At 52.4% G+C, this 19,815-nt stretch overlaps 2 protein-coding genes across 2 annotated transcripts; one reads left to right on the forward strand and one right to left on the reverse strand.

Annotated features, from left to right (window-relative positions):
* The first annotated feature begins 967 nt into the window (after positions 1 to 967).
* igfbp1a (insulin-like growth factor binding protein 1a) lies at positions 968 to 4,105 on the forward strand. The gene is made up of 4 exons (XM_086116375.1): positions 968 to 1,820; positions 1,982 to 2,151; positions 2,338 to 2,466; positions 2,988 to 4,105. The coding sequence occupies exons 1-4, from the start codon at positions 1,436 to 1,438 to the stop codon at positions 3,096 to 3,098; spliced, it is 795 nt and encodes a 264-aa protein (XP_085972501.1). The 5' UTR covers positions 968 to 1,435; the 3' UTR covers positions 3,099 to 4,105.
* Positions 4,106 to 4,489: 384 nt separating this feature from the next.
* Positions 4,490 to 18,572, reverse strand: LOC147203160 (insulin-like growth factor-binding protein 3). Its single transcript, XM_086116204.1, has 4 exons — positions 17,958 to 18,572; positions 15,195 to 15,445; positions 14,293 to 14,412; positions 4,490 to 7,354 (listed from the first exon to the last, which is right to left on the reverse strand). Exons 1-4 carry the CDS (start codon positions 18,529 to 18,531, stop codon positions 7,235 to 7,237), a joined length of 1,065 nt encoding a protein of 354 aa, XP_085972330.1. The 5' UTR covers positions 18,532 to 18,572; the 3' UTR covers positions 4,490 to 7,234.
* Between the last annotated feature and the right edge of the window lie 1,243 nt (positions 18,573 to 19,815).

Raw genomic sequence — 19,815 nt, forward strand, 5'->3', positions numbered from 1 at the left:
AGGTTCGAGTATTGAACAGCGTCAGACCAAATTCAGTGGTCAACGGACATTTCTTTTATGGGGGGGAGGGGGGGGGGGTGACGTGAAGAATTTCACAAGTGGCTCACATTGCTCACGAGATTCGGCGCACGCCGCAATCTTGACTTGGCGGCCGAGCCCCAATTAAATGTGCGCTCACGTGAGTGGAGCGTTAACTGCGGTTGACAGATGATGCAATCCGGGAAAGCCGTTGCATGAGCCAATCGCCCAGGGGGACGCTCGTTGCATCAGAAATCACCACGGGGGGTGGAAGCCCTTTACACGAAATAGGTGATACGCACGTCCGCCGAGCCCAAACGAAGTTACTCGGCGGACGTCCCGGAAACGTGACTCGCCGTTGGTGGCAGCCCCTCCAAGCTTCTTCCTTCCCCCCGCAGAGAGCGCGTGGTGACCGAGGGACATGCCTGCGGACACGTCAGGTCAGCACCGCCCCAGGCCCAAGTTCTTTTCTCTTGCTAAACGAGGAAACTGGACATTTTCAACCGGACTCGACTTGATCCGAGGCCAAATTCCGACCACGCAAAAAAAAAAAAACGGATTTCAATCTCGCGTCGAGTCCCAACACGGCGCGAGCGGGGACCGTCATTGACACAACTATTTGGACTCAATCGGCGTCTCCCTGCACGGACGCGCTCTTGCCCATCTCGAATTCGAGCCAGCGTGTCCTTTTCCGAAGGCCCACGCACTGTGGGCAGACGTGCGCGACCGCATTTTCGCTCATTACCGCAGCGAGTTTCCCCCAAACGGGACGGTCAAAGTTTGCGGAGCACAAAATGAATGGGGGGTGGGGGTGGTGGTGGTGGTGGTGGTGGTGGGGGGGGGGGGGGGGGTTACTCGAAACAAAGGAGGCTCATTCATCCGAGCGCTGAAAGAACCACGTCACCACTCAAACCGGGTAATTCAACGAGAAATCTGCATGCGAGCAAATTCCAACTCGTGATGAAAAAACGCGAGAATCGTCGCCAAGCGCAACACTGTCGCCGTCGCCGTCGTCGTCGTGGGAGATTTGATTCGAGTGGTGCTTCGGTGTGGCGTCCAAACGCCCGTGTCGTCACCGGCCTGCGATACGTGCGGGGACGGACTGCTCCAAAATAAATATTGACGTGACGTGTTGTATTCAAATGAGGCGCCGGGCCCCGACGTCGGCGGGCCAATCGGAGCGCGGCCTATCACTACACCTTCTTTTCTCAAATCATTCATAACGCGGATGCGTCAAACACGCCGGCTATAAATAGGGAGGGCTGCGTGCGTGCAACACACACTTCGACACCCCCCCCCCCCCCCCTCAAATCAAACGCAACAGTCTACCGAGCGAGATCCCTTGGCAGCCTCGTGAATATTCACGCTATCGCGTTCCAATCGTGTTCTTCTATCGTTGCGGCGGAAAGACTTCGAGATGCCTTCGGGTGGATTTTACGTGAAACGCGTCGTGGTGGTGGCGGCGGCGGTGTGCTCCGTGCTGGCAGCGGGGACGCTGGGGTCCCCGGTGGTGGTGCCGCAGCCGATCCGATGCTCCCCGTGCACTCCCGAGAGGCTGAGCCAGTGCCCCCCGGTGGATCCCGGGTGCGCGGAGGTGCTGCGGGAGCCCGGCTGCGGATGCTGTCCCGCCTGCGCCCTGGCGGCCGACCAGCTGTGCGGCATCTACACGGCGCCGTGCGGCTCCGGACTGCGGTGCGCCCCGAGACCCGGAGACCCCCGACCGCTGCACTCGCTCACTCGGGGGCAAGCCGTGTGCACGGAGAGCTCCGAGCCTAAGCCGACAGCCGAGCCTGAGACACAAGGTAACACGCGCGGGCACACACGACGCGCGCTACTTTGTTTCCCTTCCTTTTTTTCTCGCCGGCCACTCGATCTCATTTCTCCAAGTCAATTCATAAACCGAGCGTTCCACTCTGACGCCCGATCCGTCCCGCGTCACTTTAACTCAACGTCCTTCCCCCAGATCAGGGCGAGCAAGAGGCTGAGATGGAAAATTTCGCCGTGGTCTCGGACCCCGGCTTCGGTTACTACCTCCCCGGCCAGAATAAGCCATACGACCCGAGGGCGGCTGCCGACGCCCAGGAGAGCATGAAAGCCAAACTCGTCGCCATCCACAAGAAATCAGTCGAGCAGGTGAGCGGCCCACTCGATCGGTTTGGGGGGGGGGGGGGGGGCGGTCAATTTCATCCATCGGGATTACGTTGCTAAAAGTTTGCCGCGAATCGCGGCACGACGACTTTGGTGCCACTAGGGGGAGCACGCGGACTATTTGAAAAGCCCCCGCGTTGAAGCTTTTCGTCGCCTGCTTTCTCCACACAGGCGCCTTGTCATATCGAGCTGCAAAGAGCCTTGGAGAAGATTGCCAAATCCCAACAGAAACTAGGAGACAAGCTGACCAGATTCTACCTCCCCAACTGTGACAAGCGCGGCCTTTACAAACCCAAGCAGGTAAGTACGTGCGTGTTCGTGAGACAATTTGAGGTCTACGGATCATGACCACATCACCCTGCATGTGTTTTGTGACTCTCCGTATCGGAGTCATTCGACCGACTGGGTTCGAATGATCTCTTAGTCCATTGCAAAAATACAAACACGACAGTGGTCCAACAAGTCGGGTGGTAGCGAAGGACGGTGTTCGTTAAAAAAAAAAAAACGAACCCCTCAACTTACAAATTCATGAAACAACGTGGGGTGTTTTTTTGTTGTTGCTAAAACCAAACGAGGTAGCGTACGGTTACAAACACGCGAAACGTGTACGCGTTCCAACTAAAACTGCGACCTGGGTTCCGACACCCTCTCCTGCGGTTGATGCAGTCGCAGCCGTGATGACGTCAGCCACACTGTGGAATGAGCGTGAGCGTCAACTGCATCTTGGCGACCAACTTGATCAAAAAGCGGTCGCCGTAATATCACGTGGAAGGTCAAATAATTCTAAAAAAAAACAAACAATTAATGTCGGTGGTCTGCAGTGCGAATCGTCTCTGGAAGGTCCAAGGGGACGATGCTGGTGCGTGAACTCGTGGAACGGCAAGAAGATTCTCGGCTCCGTCGATCTGGCGGTGGATTCCGAGTGCTCTTAAAAGGAGGAAGGAGCGCGTCTCCCAAAGGAAAAGAAGCGAGCCACCGACGTTCCATTTTGATAGCGGTTTATTTATTGACCTGGTCCTTGGTGGTGTTTTAATCAGGTACACTGTCATTATGGGACTGCCATCGCCCCGTTCCCTCTCCGACGTCTGTCCCAAAGAGAAGAGGCAAAGAATCTATTTTTGTTTTTCTGAATGGAGATTTTAAAATATCGATACATTTACTTTTCGCTCTATTTATTTCTACTGGGTTGAATTTGTGCAGTTTTTTTTTGTGTGTGTGTGCAATTATTATTATTATTATTATTGGTATTTATAACATTTCGTGTTACTGTTGTTGTTGTCAGGTTTTATTTTTTAATGTGCATCTATTTATCTTGGCCCTGACTAACTCCATCGCAGAGTTGAGCTCGTTGTACCTTATAAGTTGTCCGGAGGTTTTGTTTGTGACAAACCGAGCAGGAATGAAAGCACTGAGTGTCCAAATGTCTGTTGTCTTCTGGCGGCTTCCATCCAAATGTCTTTGGTCGCCTGATGTGAATCTCCATCGGCTCTTGTGAGTGACTGCAGAACTGTCCGATGGATCTGAACATTGACCTCGTCTCGGCAAACATTTGCCATGGCTCCGCGCGGTGCCGATAGTATGACAGGCCGGCGTCCAGTAATGCAACTGCGCTCGGACGGGTATCTCAACATTGACCTACCTCCACTATTTATGTGTCCTCTCTCAATGGTGTCTGTCACCGCTAGTTGCCATTCTACCTTGTATGTTGCTGTTCTCTCCGATGAAGAACACATGACCACATAGAAGGAGTCCCACACTTTCAACCCACGATGCGGTTTCACAAGTGGCGCCTCTGTTCTGATCTACATGCTGCTGTTGGAGAGTATTGTTTATATCGATTCCAAAGAGACTAAATGCTCGCTCACTTTTGTAATTGAAATGTAAGGTAAAGGGAAAAAAAAATAGTCGATATATTTAATAAAAACAGGACTTAACCCCACTTGCGATATTGGGTGTGTTTTTGTGTCGCGTTATCGGGGGTGCGGGGGCGTCTCAAGTGGAGGTCCTCACTCATCTAACTTTAGACAGTCGGGCCAAGGACATTGAGCGGCGCGCTACCTTTTGACCTGCTCTGTTTGCCCTGGTCGGGCCCAGGAATTTGCTTCCACCTCTCGTGCCCGCTGCCAGCCCGCCTGGCACCAGCAGATTTATTTTTATTCTTTACAAATTGTACCCTTGCTTTATCCTTATTGACACATTCCGAGACTGAGGGGTGCCTGATTGCATTCGCAGAAAACAGCAGCGGATTTGTTGCTCGGCCGCCCCGGCGGAATCTAAGAAAACGCTGCGGAAACATCAGCCAACAAAATGACAAATGCCGATCTTCAAATGTCTTCACTTTTTATTAAAAAAAAAAAAAAAGGACATTAAATACACATGATATTTCAAAGCAGACCAGTTCCATTCTCGGATAACGTGATACCGGTGAGGTTTTGAGTTCAGTATTAAGAAATGCTTGGGGTGGGGGGGGAGGACAAACGACAACTAGGAAGGATGAACCCGAGGTTGAAAGTGTGAACCGAGAGATCCGTAACGTGGCCAGCAGGCAAAAAGTGAAAGTTGAGTTTCCCGAAGTGCGAACCTGGCTTTGTGACAACGTGGCGGCACGGGCGGCGGCGGCGACTTTCCGAGAGAAAGTCGCGCCCGACTTGAAAGGCAGTCGCGTTAATCAGCAACAGAAGAAATTGGAGATCACAAAAACAACACCACGTAGTGATTCTATTCCCCAAAAACAAAATGACCGTCTCGGGTTTGCTGTGCGATCGGTGAGTCACCGACATATTGACGAGAAACCCGGTTTGGATCAGCTTATGATTCTTTTTCGATAAATAAGTCATCTTTTTAAGAACTGTACACAAAGTGGCCAGGAAAGAATATGTACGGCATATATATATATATATATATATATTAAAAAAAGACACACTCGCAAATATTGGGGAAGAAAGAGCTTCAAGGCTTTTCATTCCTTTTCCTCCCCTCACGTCAAGTCTTTGAATGAATGGCTGGGACGTACACGTAGCACCAACGGGCCGGGCCGGGCCGGGCGTCAGCTGCCGCCGTGACTTCCGGGAACGGCGCTACCGAGCTACCGGGCAACATTCTTCATCGGCGCCATTGTCCGCTTTTCAAGCGCGAGCGCGCAGGATGCGGGACGGCATGGCAACGGAAGCTCTTCCGAGGCCGCCGGGCCTCCTCCCTCGGGCCCCCCTGCCGCTTGTGAGAATAGTTGCCCCGCCTCCCAACAGATTTGTCAGCATACGATCGTACGAGCGTTTAGCCCAAAGGAGAAAAACCCGACAACAATCACATTGAAAATAGTTTCCTGGCGCGGCTTCGATCCCTCCTCTTTATGGCCCCTCCCCTAGCCGGGGTTATTATTTACAGTACGGCATGTCGCACTGACATGACCTGTAAGGAAAAGTACGCGGATGCAAATAGGCCCAATTTTTCTTTTGCGCGGGTGCAGCTAAAGTGCTTGAAGTGCTTGTGCTTGTAGCATAGGGGCAGCTAGCGCCGGTGGCGGGGGGCAGCCCAGTCCCACCGGGCCCACGCGCGCTTCAGCAAGCCTCCGCCGGGTTACACGGGGGGGGGGGGAAGAGAGAGGGCTGTCGCGTTCGAGGCGAGGACAAAAATATATACAGTATGTGTTCCCCAAAAAAAGCCCCATATACCGTACCGCGGAAGAGACACGGCAACAGGATGAGGCACGGATACGAAGCCCGTGCGGACATCGGGGTTTGGACGAGGATGAGGACAAACGAGCTTGGACGGACAGGTGGGAAGGATCAAGGATGGACGGGAACAGGTGATGGCGACAGACAAAAGAGGAGGGCGCACTGATCCATTTGGAACCGGCCGAGCACGATCAAAAACCCGAACGCGGGATGAGGGACGCGTCGACGTCGACGGAGTCGTCGCGTGCATTTTCCTGAGCTTCCGTCGGGGCGGGTTCATGGAAGAAGACAGCCCGCTAACCCACCTCGCCTCAACCAGCCACCCCCCCCACATGTGCGGTATAGAAAGGCTAAGTGCAACTCCGTGAGTTCCATTTGTGGAAGAGGTGAGGGGGGGGGGGGGGGTGCATTCCAACGTTTTGGATCAAAAAAGCCAGCTCGGAAAACACAAGTCAGACCCCGGAGCATCCGGCCCCCCCCACAAGCCGGGTCCCGGGATCCGAAGCCGGGAAAGGTAGCACGATGACCAGGTCCAAATCTTAAAGAAGTCGATTTGTTTTCCTTTCCTTTTTTTTTTTTTTTTTTTTAGCCTTTGGCTTTCTTGATGGCCGCTAATTAGCGTGCGCATGCGACGCGCAAAAAACCACCCGAGGGGTGCATTTGATACGCGAGAGATGGATTTCCTTTGGAGGGAAGGCATGTCAAGGTCAGTTTTGAGGCATTGCAACGGTTGCGCGGCTTGCATCTGCTCCTTTCCCGCCACAACCGGCGATCGAGGCTCTCAATTGGCCAACGCGCTGGAATTTGAAGACGGCGCCGCGGCCGTGCCAGATCATCCTTCTCTGGAAAAAGGACCCTGAGAGCGTTTTTTTGTTTGTTTGTTTTGTTGAAGGTGACGGGGCCAGAGCTCGGGGTCTCTTGGCTTCGTGATGTCCTGTCGAGTATTTACACAAACACTTTTTGGGAAAACAAACTTGTTGCACAATCGCACAGCAGCGCACGCACAATGCAAGGCGAGCACTACTGGCAGAGGCACGGTGGCACATTCGCAGACAGACGCGCATTGCTATGGGGGCGCTGCATTTTTTTGGGGGGGGGGGGGGGTCACAGTCACAAAGAAGGTCTTTAAAAGTGAGTGGGAAATTCCCTCATTTCGCTCCCTCGCTAGCAAAATAGTGCAGATGACAAATTTCTTGCTATTTTCTTTGTTTTGTTGTAGTTTTTTTGTTTTTTTTTTTTAAGCTTGATCATTTTCTCGAGAACAACCAAGAGGAACCCGTAGCGCCGAACAGGCAGTTGCGATGGACGGGCGTCTCCGCCGGTCGCTGCATCCCTTCCCCCCTCGTCCCCCCCTCTTCCCTTCTTTGGCTTTCCTGCCTTCCAGCTTGTGGCCCTCATTGGCTCTCGCGGTTGTGACACTGTTTCTCGTCTCCGCCGTCGTAGCCGGGCAGGGACTGTCCGTACTTGTCCACGCACCAGCAGTATCCCCGCCTTCTGCCTTTGGATGGACGGCACTGAAAAGAGAGGTGGCAAACGTTCGGTCTCGCAAGTTGAACTCGACATGGCCTGACTTTGCATCTTGAGCCTCGAAAATGGCCTTCCCCAACCTGTTGCCGTCAAGTCCGGAACACGCAAGTGTGAGCTGACTGATTGCGAGTCAGGCGGACTGCCGGACGTGGCCCCCCCCCCCCCCACCCCCCCATTGACTGAGTGCTATTCACCGAGCAACAGCAGGGAATCGCGCACCGTACCGTTTTGTTCATTGGCTGGGTCGCGGCGGCAGTTCGCTTCGTTGTAACGAAGACCTTTTTCACTGTCTTGTGGGGAAAATCGGGGAGGTATTGATGACATTTACGCTGTAAAGGTATATCAGGGGTGTCCAAACTTTCTCATTGGAGGCTACAGAAAAAATGGAAGCGCGAAAGGGCCAACTTTCTGAAACACGCTAAAGTCAGTCAAGAAAGTAATTGCATTTTGTTTGGACTGTTCGTTAGCTTTCTGTTGAAGTGGTCAAGGCAAGTCGTGCAGGAATTTGCCAAGTTTTTGGGGTGGCCAACGGCCCTCTATAACAGAGTAGATCCGGCTCTGCCGAATCCCATTTCCACATTCAGAAGCTAAAAAGAAGCACAAACTCGAATCAAGTGACCACTTTCAAACGGTTACTTGAGGAGCACTCATGTGAGGTCTTCATCAAACAGCCATAAAGCGGGAGAAACTATTTTTGCCTCGAAAATTCATCTTGGTCCGCTGCGGTGTTTCGAAGAGAAATTGTGTTGTTCTTTTCATTTTTAACGGTTCATTCGTATCTTTGAATATAGCGAAAAGTTTGCCAGGATTCTCTCCCTTCTCACGCTGCCCACCTTCACCTTTTAAATGTTTTTTTTTTTTTTTTTTTTTGTCATGTCACCGGCCACTGAAAATGGCCCCCAGGCTGTAATCTGGACACCCCTGCTGCATGTGTCTAAAGATCATAGTGACGGATTCCAACTGGGGTTTTTACCAGCGTGCGCAACATCACATCCCTTTTCCTATTTTTGAAATTGAGGCCTCGGAATGAGAAACAGCGAGGCAGAAGGAGTGAAAAAAAAGTGCAAAGGTAAACACGGCGCTACTAAAATATTTGCCAAGGCCAGTCGGAGGGTTGCAGGGAAACCAGTGTTGCTATTCTGGGAGTCTGGCAGACACTCAAAATCATCTGGAAATGATTATGGCCTGAGAGTGCACGAGGGCGTGTGCATGCGCTCCCCTAAACACACGTCAACAAACATGTTGTTGCGCAAAAAAAGAAAAAAAATGTTTATGCACAATCCAAATGCCGCTGCTTCTTATCCTCTAAACAAAGTCACCCAAAACTGGATGACCGCATTGTATCCCGGCGGGCCGCCCGCAATTTGCCCTCGTCTGGATATAACGAACGTAAAGGCGCTAGCTATCAAGTCGCGACTGCGCTGCAGCGTATTTGCACCTCAAAAAACACAACACGTGCGCACATGCGCCTCGGCAGTCATTTAAAACGGCCCGCCGGGACCCTGGTTTTGTAGAGTGGCAACTTTATGAGCTCCGCATGATGTAGGCAAAGAATTACACAATGATTTGGGCCTGGCTTTTCTCCAGCTCGCTCTAATCCTCGTGGCCGATATCCGTCCTCGGTCGGTGACAGCTGAGGGGCCCACCTGTTGATCTCACTCTTCCGGCGGTAAAACATACAAGCACAATTTCAGGGGCATCAAAAGCGAATCAATTCATAGCAAGATAATATGGCCAAGTGGGACTGAGAGGCGGCGGCGGCCTCTATTTGGAACGAGTCAACCTTCAGCATCTGGGGTCCAGTTCCACACAAGGGCCGCTACTTTGAGGGTTGTTTTCCGGATCCTGGAGGATCCCGGAGAGAGCACAACCCTGTCGTGCACCCTCAAAGAAGCCCCTTCAGACTAGCGCCAAACCGTAAAGCATGCCAAGGTCCCCCCCCCCCCCCCCCCACCTTCACCTATTTAACTAACCTTGTGGCTAGTGCCAAAGGGCATTTTTAAGTCATTATTATTGTTATTGTTTTGGTCGTATTGCTGGCCGCTGAAAAATGGATGGCGGGCCGTACATGGCCCCGGGCCGCAGGTTGGACACCACTGGCCTAAAACCAGTACTGAATTAGCTCAAATCTCGATGAAAACTTTGCTGAAGAATGAATGTTGTGTATAACACAAAAGTCAAGTCAAACCTAAATTTGTTTTTGGAGCGATTTACTGGGCCAGTTCGGTTCCGGTCCAATTTTTACAGCCCTTTCGGAAAAATCGCGCGGCACACGGTCAAGCTTTGGAGGGTGACCGAGGCGTCTGTTTCCGGTGTCGTCAACTTGCCCGTGCAGACTGAGAGCGCCATCAAAGGCATCTTTATAGAGACGCAGCCCCGTTAAAATACCTCAACCGGCGACGACCGCATGTCTCCAAACGGCGCTAACATCGGGTTCTTTTTCTCTCTTTTCCGTTTCTTCCGAAGAAAAAAAAAAAGCGCCACCCGGCTATCGTCGATCACCTCTCCAGGCGGCCAGCTGCTACTTTCGAGCTGAGCCGGCAGATGAGAGCAGCTTAATCGTGTGCACATTGGTTGTCTTAATTATGCGCTCGAGTTGCGAAGGGCGGCGCGGTGGTGATGAAGCGGCAAGCACGTCTGCCTCGCGGTCAAATTGTTCTGGATTGAAAATATCAGCTCAGGCTCTCCCGTTTTGCACGTCAAGTCTTTCAAAAGTCTTTTTTTTTCAAGGCGGCTCCACCAAGGCGATATAAAGAACGTTGAGCGTTAAATAACTCGACGCTCAACTCAAGTCAACTGCGTTTCGACAGCACTTTAAAAGTCAAACTGAAAATCAAGTCTCCACGCCGAGTCAAAAAGCCAAAGAATCAAAATGAGGAGTTTGAAAGGTGGGCGGCGACGGGGGGGGCCGGCCCAACGTTCATTCCAAAGAGGCCATTTCAAGATTTAAAAACAAATCGTAGCACAAGAACTCTAAAATGGAGCCGGCGAAGGGATGCCAGAGTAGGAGTGATACGCTCCCTCTTACGAGTACCAGACGAGAGTCGAGCGGCGGCGTGCAGGACCAACCGGAGACGCCGGATGGAGGATCGGCTGACTCCAAAGTCAAGTGCGTTCCGACAATCCAGCCGAGATCGATAAATCAGGCAGCGAGCAAATTGAAACGGCTGTTTGTCGCTCGTCTTCTGAGACGCGTCGCTCTCGGTTGCTCCACCGGTGAAATGTCACGTGATCGCCCACCATACAAACGGCCAACGTGGCTGAGTGAGAGGGAACAAAGGCCCAATTAAAAATCTGGCCACGGAACACGGCACGCGAGAGAGACGCAGCCGAAATAGCCGTCCGGGTCCCCCGAAGGTTGAGCGCTTATTATAAAGCTATTGTGGTCACCGCATACATTTGCGCACGCCCCCCCCCGCCCCCCCCCCCTGTGAGTCATGCTCAATAGTTCAGCCCCGACTGAAAACGGGTACACAGGCACCCGGCTGCCATCCTCGAGCCGCCGCCGCCGCCGCCGCCTCTTCCTCCTCCTCTCACCGCACACACAAAGAGTACACGGAGAGCCGCAGAAACTGTTGTCCCATTCGCAAGCCCGCGCCAGCCGATTCCGGGCCAAACAAGGAAGGGAAAGCCAGGTGGGCAGAAGGCCCGGATCAGCGCGGTCATGCAACGGACCGAAAGACGGCACGGACGCGCACAAGACACATCGGCACAAACGGGGGAACCGGCTAAAATCAATCGCGCATAGAACGCGCGGAAGTCCCGCGGGAAGGGAGAAAGTTCGAGAGCGATGGCTGTAATGAATGGGTCAGGCCGGGCTATGCATGGCCTCCGCTGGGATACTGAAGCAATTCATTTAACTGCAGCTAAAAATAGGTTGTTCTTTGGCCAAGGTAGACTCACGCAGCTCAGACGTCTCCCGAGGCACTCGGATTACCAGCAATACACACACCAGGCACACATTGACACTTCATTAAAACTCCTATTTAAAACTGCAAAGTTAGCAACTCGGAGGTGACACTTTTTCCACCTGTGCGGCTCCAGCGGCGACGCCCCAAAAAAGTGATTGGGGGGGTGTTGCTTTTTTTTTTTGTCGTCAGATTGTTGAGTTTACGGTTTACAATATTTTTAGTTTGAGGCTTATTTTTGGCTGCTTTTGGGCCAACTTGGTCATCAAGCTGTCAGGCGGGTCGGATTGGGCAAGCCATTTGATGAGTTCTTCCTCAATTCCGTCATCCATCTCGCGAGCTTTGTTTTGAAGGCACAATGGAAATCCGCCAACAAAAAAGAAACGACATAAAAGTTCACCCGAGTAAGTTCCGATCGGCGGACACCTCGCAAGGAATTGACAAAAAACAGAAATGAAAGTTTGAAATGTGTTTTCCGGATGAAGTTTCAGTGAGTCGAGGTGAAAGATTGCGCCCCTACCCCGTCCCACCTCCCCCCTCCCCTCCGCCGCGCAATCTTCTTTTTCACAGTTATTGTCACCCTAGACGGTTCACACGGTCTCCTTTTCAGTGCGTTTCCGGTCATAAATCTGCAGCGCACCGTGAAGACGCATTCCCTCGGACGGACTTCACACCGCACACCCCGCCGGCCCTCTAAATAAGCAAAAGGGGGGGGAGATAAGGGTTTGGCACATTGCCGCACTCGCACAGACCGACACATTCCCGCTGGATATTTGTCGACAGGCTCGAGTAAACGAACAAGGAAGACTCTTGTTTTGCAAAGGGGGCGACGTTACGCGACGAGAGAGAGCCTGTTGCGATTCCGTTACGGCTTGTTTTGATGGCTGAATCACGCTGCTCTCCGATCGTGACTCATTCCGTTTCAGACTGGGACGGCGTTCAAAGAAATCCTCTCTCCTCCCAAAAAAAAACAACAACAACTAGTCTTGGAAGTTTGAACTTGAAGTTCAAATCAGTCCTTCTCACATCTACTTAGGTCAGCAAATATCAGCCAGGGATCGTAGGAAACGTCCTCTTATGTAGCATACTAAAGTCTGTATGAAAACAACAACAACTGACTATCATTTTACAATACTCCAGATGAACAAAAAACATTTGTAGAAAAAAAAAAAAGATGAAACCAATCCGGGAGTTCAAGCCAACCTCTGTGACATCATATGACATGACATACGCTTCTTTGTCTTTTTTGAGTTGTTTAATTGTACAGCTTGTTTCACGTCACTCAAGATCTTGGTCTTCTCTCACTTGACTTCCAAAGATCTCGGTCTCGTGCCAGCCTCAGACTGGCCGGACATTTTTTTTGTCAGGACACCGAACTGCTCTTCAACTTGGTTCGCGTGATCGTAACGCTTCCTGGGCGATGGCCATACGGCAGGCCTGTTTTGTTTTTCGTTTTTGAAATTTCCGGTGTTTCCCGACCCGCCGACGCGCTCACGCACCGGTTAGCGCGCCCACCTGACAGGGCGGAGGTCCCGACCGGCCTTCTTGTGCGGAGTTTGCACGGCTTTTCTCCGGGGTACTCCGTTTTCCTCCCACATTACAGAAATATGCGCGGTAGGTTGAGCGAATGCTCCACGTTGTCTCAAGGTGTGTTGTTGGTCTAGGTGTGCCCTACGATTTGCGGGCAACCAGTTGAGGGTGTACCCCGCCTACTGCCCGAAGTCATAAGGGATAGGCTCCAGCATGCCCGTGACCCTCGTGAGAAGAAAGCGGTTCGGATAATGGATGGGTGGATGTTTCTCAACCTGGGTTATGTGAGCACAGTGCAAGGAGTACGTGCGAAGGTCCAATTCATCCATCCCCTTTTTGAATCGGCTACTCCTCACGAGGGGGCGCAGGCAGTACACCCTCAATCGGTTGCCAGCCAATCGAAGGGCACGCATAGACCAAAAACCGTTCGCACTCACAAGGACAATTTCGAGCGTTCCGTGAACCTGCCGTGCAGGCTTTTTGGGAACATGGGAGGAAAGCGGAGTACCCGGAGAAAAGCCACGCAGCCACAGGGGGGGGGGGGGGAACATGCAAACTCCACATGGGAAGGCCAGATCAGTTTCGCGCATGAACACGTTTTATCAAGCAGATGCTAAAATCAGTAGCGTAAGTAGCTTTCAGTGTAAATACATAATTGAAGCTAGCCCGCAGCCGACAATGGCGACCGCTACTACGCTCACGATACATCGAGATGAAGCAAGCGCACAACCCGAAAATATCCGTCGACTCCGCAAACACCCTCACCCAGTATTGAGTGCCTACCAGACACCTTCAAAGTGTGAGTCGTTCCATTCGCCAAAATCCAGATGTAGGCCGGCACCGATAAGTTCCGTCGAAGCGAGCGGCACGGGGGCCCGACTTTAATGGTGCTATTTGCGTCCTGCTAAGGGGCCTCTGCCAACATGTCGGAGCGTCCTCGCTTCCTGGCCGCTGCCTCGCAAACGGCTTGACTTTGGGTGGCCCGAGCCCAAAAGACCACAGACGAGAAAAACTCAACCGCCATTTGTTCTCCAGCTCACCGAGAGAACCCCACACCACCTACGACCAAAACTACCGCCATCAAACAAGCGCCATCCATACATTCCCCTCGCCGCCGCAGCTACCGTGCCACACACACACTCCCAAAACCGCACTCTTACATCCCTACCCCCCACGTTCTCCCACAACACACACCTGACCGACCTCATTTCCTGTGAGGCATGAGTCAGACGGCTTCACTGACTGGAGTAATACATGGTTGTGGCCCTTCAGATAATATAGTGTTGATGTGGCTGTCAAGGCAACCGGAGCAGCAAAAAAAAAAAAAAAAAAGTGTGGGGGGGGGGGGGGGTTTGATTGTGTATGTGTTGGTGGGTGAGATGAATTAGTGAGGATATCATAGAAGTGTTCAGGCATGCGGTGGGTCTACAAGTGCGTTTGGGAGAAGTGTGTGTGTGTGTGTGTGTGTGTGTGTGTGTGAGGGTCACCTGTCTTTTCTTATAGAAGCCTCTTCTGTCACAGTTGGGTATGCGGAAGCCTCTTGGGTTGAGCACATTGCTGATTTTCAGGCTGTTTAAGATGCTTTCCATCTCCCGACGACACGGGCCCTGCGCAGACGTGACAAACACGTTGAAGAAGCGTTTAGGCTGCGACGCTGCACGCGCGCGCAATCGGCCGCCAATGGAGGTGTCGTCGAAGCGTATTCCAAATCCTCCTTCGCCAAAATTCTTGTACTCGCGCCGTATGTTCTTTTTGTTAAAATTCTCATCTGTAATAGATAACGCAGATGCTGGGAGCGTTTTCTTGTCACCAAACCCCTCGCGAAATAGTCGAAGAAACCCTGATCATTGACTTCTTGATACGGTGGTACCCTCCAAGGGAGACGCGACAAAAATGACTTTTTTGGACACCCCTGCTGTCACTGCTTTAAAATGCTGAGCTTTTAACTCATTCACTCCCAAAGACGTTCTTAAACGTCTTTTCAGACTTGGTCTAGAATTGGCCGGTACTGAATGAGTTAATCCCAGTACTGTGAAGCACATTGAGTTAGCTCAACGCACGAAACTGCCCTCGCCCGTATTTCAGCACGAGGCCACGCGCCGACATTCACGGTGCTGGTATAAGAATGGCAGCAAGTACAGAACGGCATGCCCTTCAAATCTTAAATCAAAGGAATTGCTGACATCTTCACTCCAAACTGATGCGGCAATAACGCCGGAGGCCGAAGCTGCGCAGTTTCAGACACGTTGCCCTGAAATCTGCTTGTATAAAACGAAATCGCTCTCAATCGGGAACCACAACTTTATGACTTTGAATGCACAAGAAGATGAAAAGCGCATCTTTTTCTTTCTTTTTTCTCCTTTCAGACATCTCATTGGCCTTGACTTACATACTCAGACTCCCTTTTGTTCTCCAGGGAGAAGTTCTGCATGTCGGCGTTGGCTCCCTCTGACACCGACGCCACCTTGTAGCTGTGAGTCTTCCTGTTCTGATCTTTCCTTATCAGCTTGTTGTGTAACGGAGGCCCGGTGTCCATCACGCCTCCGCTCTGACCGCCTTTGACAGTCGACGAAGGCGGCAACGCGCTCACTGCCGCCGTCTTGTTGGCGGGGCCTTCCTCGACCCCATTTCGCCCGCCGTCTGCACGAGGGCGGTAAAAAACAAAGGGGTTATCGCAAATGGGGCAACTGTACTCGACTAGCGCAGAATGCTGCGAAGAATGTAGGAAAGTTATGAACAAGTTAGCCCGAACCCCCGTGACAGGACGAAACCTCAAACGGAACTCAGAGTGCGAGACAGCTGTCTGCCTTGACTTTTTGGGGCCAGGTGAGGAGGGAGGCGGGGCAGGAAAGAACAAGCACAGCCAGATGAGAAACGAATTCGCGTCTTCATTCGAATCACGTGATCTTGATGAGCAGTAATGGAGGAGGAGGATACTGCTTGAACGGGACACTTCACGGGAAGTCAATTGTCGTTGATTACTGCTCAGAGAAGTAGAACGGAGGAACATCGCCTTGCAGGGATGGGCAACTTCAGGGTTGGAGGTGGCCACAATACGCAGCGCAAAATCTTGCATGTCTTCATTTGCAAGTCTTGTTGACCGCGTTTTGGCATTTTGGCAAAATGCCAAGCGCATGAGTGTCTTTTCCATGATGTGCTAGCGGCGCAGCTGACAGTTTGGTGACCGAAAGTAGACTACACATTGGAAACAGAAGAAAGCAGGTCTAAGTTGTGGTGCAGGTGGTGCAACACAAATTTGGGGGATTTGGTTGAGGTACAGGCAGACCGATTCTGAGCGCCGCGGAACCGCGTGATGGACGTCGGCGTATTTCATTCACATGACAGCAGCGTGCGTCAAAGCCTTGGCATCACGATAGGAACGGCACAACTATTTGGCAGTTGGGACGCACGACTGGGAACGGAAGTGGCCACTTTAACACCATCCGCAAATGGAGATCTCGCAGTTCCTTTCAAGTTGTACTCGCTCTGCGTATTTAGTCAAAGATGAGGGTGCGCGTGAGATGGCATGAAGCCGATATTTCGATGGTCGTGGCTTTGCTCTCAAATCACCAAAGACGACGTTTAGCCGAAGTCATTTGACTGGCGATAACAAAGGAAGATGGAAACGAGCACTATTCATCGATATCACAAGCAACTCAAATTCCCACCACGTCCGAGGTGGTCGGACGCATCACAGTTGGAGGTTCTGACCAAGCTTCTGGAGATGCAAAGCAATGACGGGAACGCGCGTACGCAGTCGGGCGCAAACGCGGAACGCGTCAAGTCAAAGCAGAGCCCGTCTCGACTGTGGGAATGGCGGCAGAGGAGCACGGAAGAGGCGTCGCTTATTTGGCCATCCCCTGTCTGACCACTTGATCAATTTTATAATGGGGGCGGGGGGGGGGGGGGGGTGACTGCATAATCTCCCAGGCTGACTCAGAAAAACAATGCAGGATGTCATCAAGTGTCGGGGGTGCTACCATCCTCTGTCTCGAAAGGAATATTCTTCCAAATAGAATGCGGTATGTTCAACATCTTCCACAATGGTACTTCGAGAAGGACAAACGGATGCTTTGCGATGACTCTTAACGGAAACCAAAGGCATTGAAGATGTCACCATCTGTGCATGTCGCGGCACGCTCGACTGTCTTCAGAAGTCGGCACTGAAAATTGGGACCGATGGACAGCAATGACATGCAGAGCAGCGCCTGTCGTTGCCCTTCTTGTCATGAGCAGCGGAGAGGAGGTAGATTACAGGTTTAAAAAAAAAAAAGGAGAGGAAAAAAAAGCCTCAACGCATGCATCTGTTTTGGTGCTATTTGTCATTTCTGGCAAAAGCACATCGTGCACATCTCGCACAGAAGCAGAGACCAAGTTTGGGGGCAAATCGAAGCCCACTTGGGGGGGTGTTGCGCAAGTGTGAAAGCACACCGGTGGCCGCGTGTAGCGATGTGTTTGTGCGACAATTTGGCTGCCGGGTGAAAGATTCGCCGCAGCCAAAGCCGAGAACCGAAGAGAAGAAAAAGCACACAGAGATTTGGGTTGCTGACGTCAGCAGCGCCTAAACACACAACCGTGTGTATTCACACACCGGTGGCGTGCGTGCCATCTCGCGACTGCGAACAGCGCCGTCTGCATTCACACCAAACATCACGAGAAGTCAAATTGTACCAAGAGACGGGGAAAGGACGAAGGTGACTTTTTGGGCAGGGCTGAATATCCGCTGAATATCGAGCCGCCGCATTCCGAGACACCACCGCCGAGGACGCGTTTGCAGGCGCTCGCAACGGTCCAAAATGCGCTCGACTTCGAGCCTCGATATTCCTTCGGCACAGCTGTGCGTCGCGGCGGAGGGGCGGCGCGCGCACGCGCGCGCGAGCGTCACTTCGCCGCACAGTAGGAGCCGGATTTTTCTTAACGGTCACCATTTGACGTGGAGCCATTCCGCGTTGCGCGCAAGACGTCGACCGCGACTTGGAATTTGTTGAACCCGGGAAACGTGCGGAAGCGAAGGCAAGGTGCAAAACAAAGCCAGGTGGAATTCTGCCGCGTCCCCTTCCCGTCGCCAGCCAGCAAGCGAGCCCGAATGGCAGCGCGCGCGCGCGCGACAAGCGGTCCAAAAAGAAGCATCGCGACCGATTCCGCCGCCTACCTTGTTTTTGCGCCGGGACCGGGATGGCGCCGAGTTTTTGGGTCGGCGCGCCGGCGCTCGCGCACACTCCCCGTCCCTCCAAGAGAGCTTGCAGGGGTCGGCTCTCGCCCGGCTGTTGCCGGCAGGTCAAACCCGAGCCGCAGCGCGCCGTGTACACTCCGCACGCGCGCCCTCGGCCCAGGGCGCACGTCACGCAGCAGCCGCAGCCGGGCTCCCGCAGGCGCTCGGCGCAGTCCTCGGGCAGGGGCTTGCACTGCAGCAGCGCCGCGGCGTCGCACGGCTCGCAGCGGACCAGCGGCCCCACGGCGGCGACGCCGCTTCGCGCGAGCGCGGCCAGGGCGGCCGCCAGACAGAGCACGCGGAGCGCGGGCATGGTGTGCCGATGGCGATGGTCACAAGTGGACGCGGTCGGGGTTGGCTCTCGGTGACGCTGCCAGGCGGCGGGCTTTCTCCATCTGTAGTTGCGTTGACGCCGACTCCTCGTTTTATACAGCGGCGCAAAAGGCCAAGAAGTCACTCCCTCCCCCGTATGAATAATGTAAACGGAGAGTCCAGACATGTGGGACCGCCGCATCCGCTCAGACGACGGAGCCGCTCCCCCACTGACTCCTCGCATCCTTTCAACTGGACGAGGGGCCCGCGTGCGCGCGCAACCTGTTCGGCTGCGCAATATGAGCATTCGCAGTTCGCCGCGACCAGGTCCGGAGCAATGAAATCATGCGGGCGCTGCCTTGTTTTACAAGTTCACTTCGTTCTGTGACACCACTTGAAACCTCAAAAAGTCTTAGCTCAAATTGTCACGCCCTATTCAAATGAATACTAATGCCGTTAATCCGTTCCAGACTCACAAACAACACCAACAAAACATTTTGCATGTGTATATAGTTTTTTTTTAAAAATAGAAAATGTAAATAGCTCTACAGTGGGGGTGTCAAACTCGTTTTTGTCGCGGGCCACATTGTAATTGTTTTCCCTCAGAGGGTTCTTATGAGTCAAGTCGAAAGTCTGCAAAAGGTCGCCTTGGAAGTTTTCACGAGTGGTCACGCCACCTGCTGCTATGGAGAGCAAGTGAAAAGCATTGGTGAAACCACCTTTGTTTGTTTGTTTGTTTGTTTGTTTGTTTGTTTATTGAACATAAAACATATATACAGTAATAATTTGACAGAAAATAAGGTAGATAAAAAAAGTAAAAAGAAAGAAATCAATCTTCATTCAACACAGTTATTATGTTCAAGGGAGTAGGAAGACCTTTGGTCGGCAATGCAAAAGGAACAACGTTTAGGGCCTTGTGTGCTCTTCATAGAATACGTTCAAGATTCCCCCCCCCCCCCCCTCAACGAATAGTAGTCAAAGAAGTATCGCTTTACTGTTCAGAGTGCTCCAACGTGCGGTGCGTACCTGGCCCCGTTGTTCAAACAGCAGCGTTTTCTTTTCCGGGACCTGCTGAACCGTCATCCCCAGCGGTGGGACCCCCTGCGTGCCAGTGGACCCCACAAGATTTGGACTTCTTAGAAAGGCAAGGTCCGGATTGTGCAGGCGTAGCATGCCCCCGCCCCGCTGCCCCCCCCCCCCCCCATCCAGCATACCCTCCTGTTCTGCAATAACAAACGCCCGAGTTGGGTACACACTGAGAAAATAAAGCAATCAGTATCAGTCATTGTGTGATTTCCACCACAGAAGCAGAAAAGGTGTTGAGACTACATGATGAATAACAAGCAAAGTGGAAGGAAACACTGGCGGAATAGCAATAACATTTCTCGGGCTAAGATTACCTTTCTTATTACTTGACTCTCTGCAGTTTTGCGTGTCTCTAATATTCAACTTCTGACCCTTTGGTTTGTTTTATTGTCGGCCTGTC

The sequence above is a fragment of the Hippocampus guttulatus genome, chromosome 7 (assembly GCF_054856545.1).
Source record: "Hippocampus guttulatus isolate MCC_2025c chromosome 7, RoL_Hgut_1.0, whole genome shotgun sequence".
NCBI lineage: Eukaryota > Metazoa > Chordata > Actinopteri > Syngnathiformes > Syngnathidae > Hippocampus > Hippocampus guttulatus.

Excerpts from the sequence above, each read along its gene's own strand:
- igfbp1a (XM_086116375.1), top strand. The coding sequence starts at position 1,436 with ATGCCTTCGGGTGGATTTTACGTGAAACGCGTCGTGGTGGTGGCGGCG. Across the intron at positions 1,821-1,981 it reads AGCCGAGCCTGAGACACAAG|ATCAGGGCGAGCAAGAGGCT; the intron begins GTAACACGCGCG and ends TCCTTCCCCCAG. Across the intron at positions 2,467-2,987 it reads GCCTTTACAAACCCAAGCAG|TGCGAATCGTCTCTGGAAGG; the intron begins GTAAGTACGTGC and ends GGTGGTCTGCAG.
- LOC147203160 (XM_086116204.1), bottom strand. The coding sequence starts at position 18,531 with ATGCGGCGGTCCCACATGTCTGGACTCTCCGTTTACATTATTCATACG. Across the intron at positions 15,446-17,957 it reads GGTCCCGGCGCAAAAACAAG|ACGGCGGGCGAAATGGGGTC; the intron begins GTAGGCGGCGGA and ends GCCCTCGTGCAG. Across the intron at positions 14,413-15,194 it reads ACAAAAGGGAGTCTGAGTAT|GGCCCGTGTCGTCGGGAGAT; the intron begins GTAAGTCAAGGC and ends ACGTCTGCGCAG.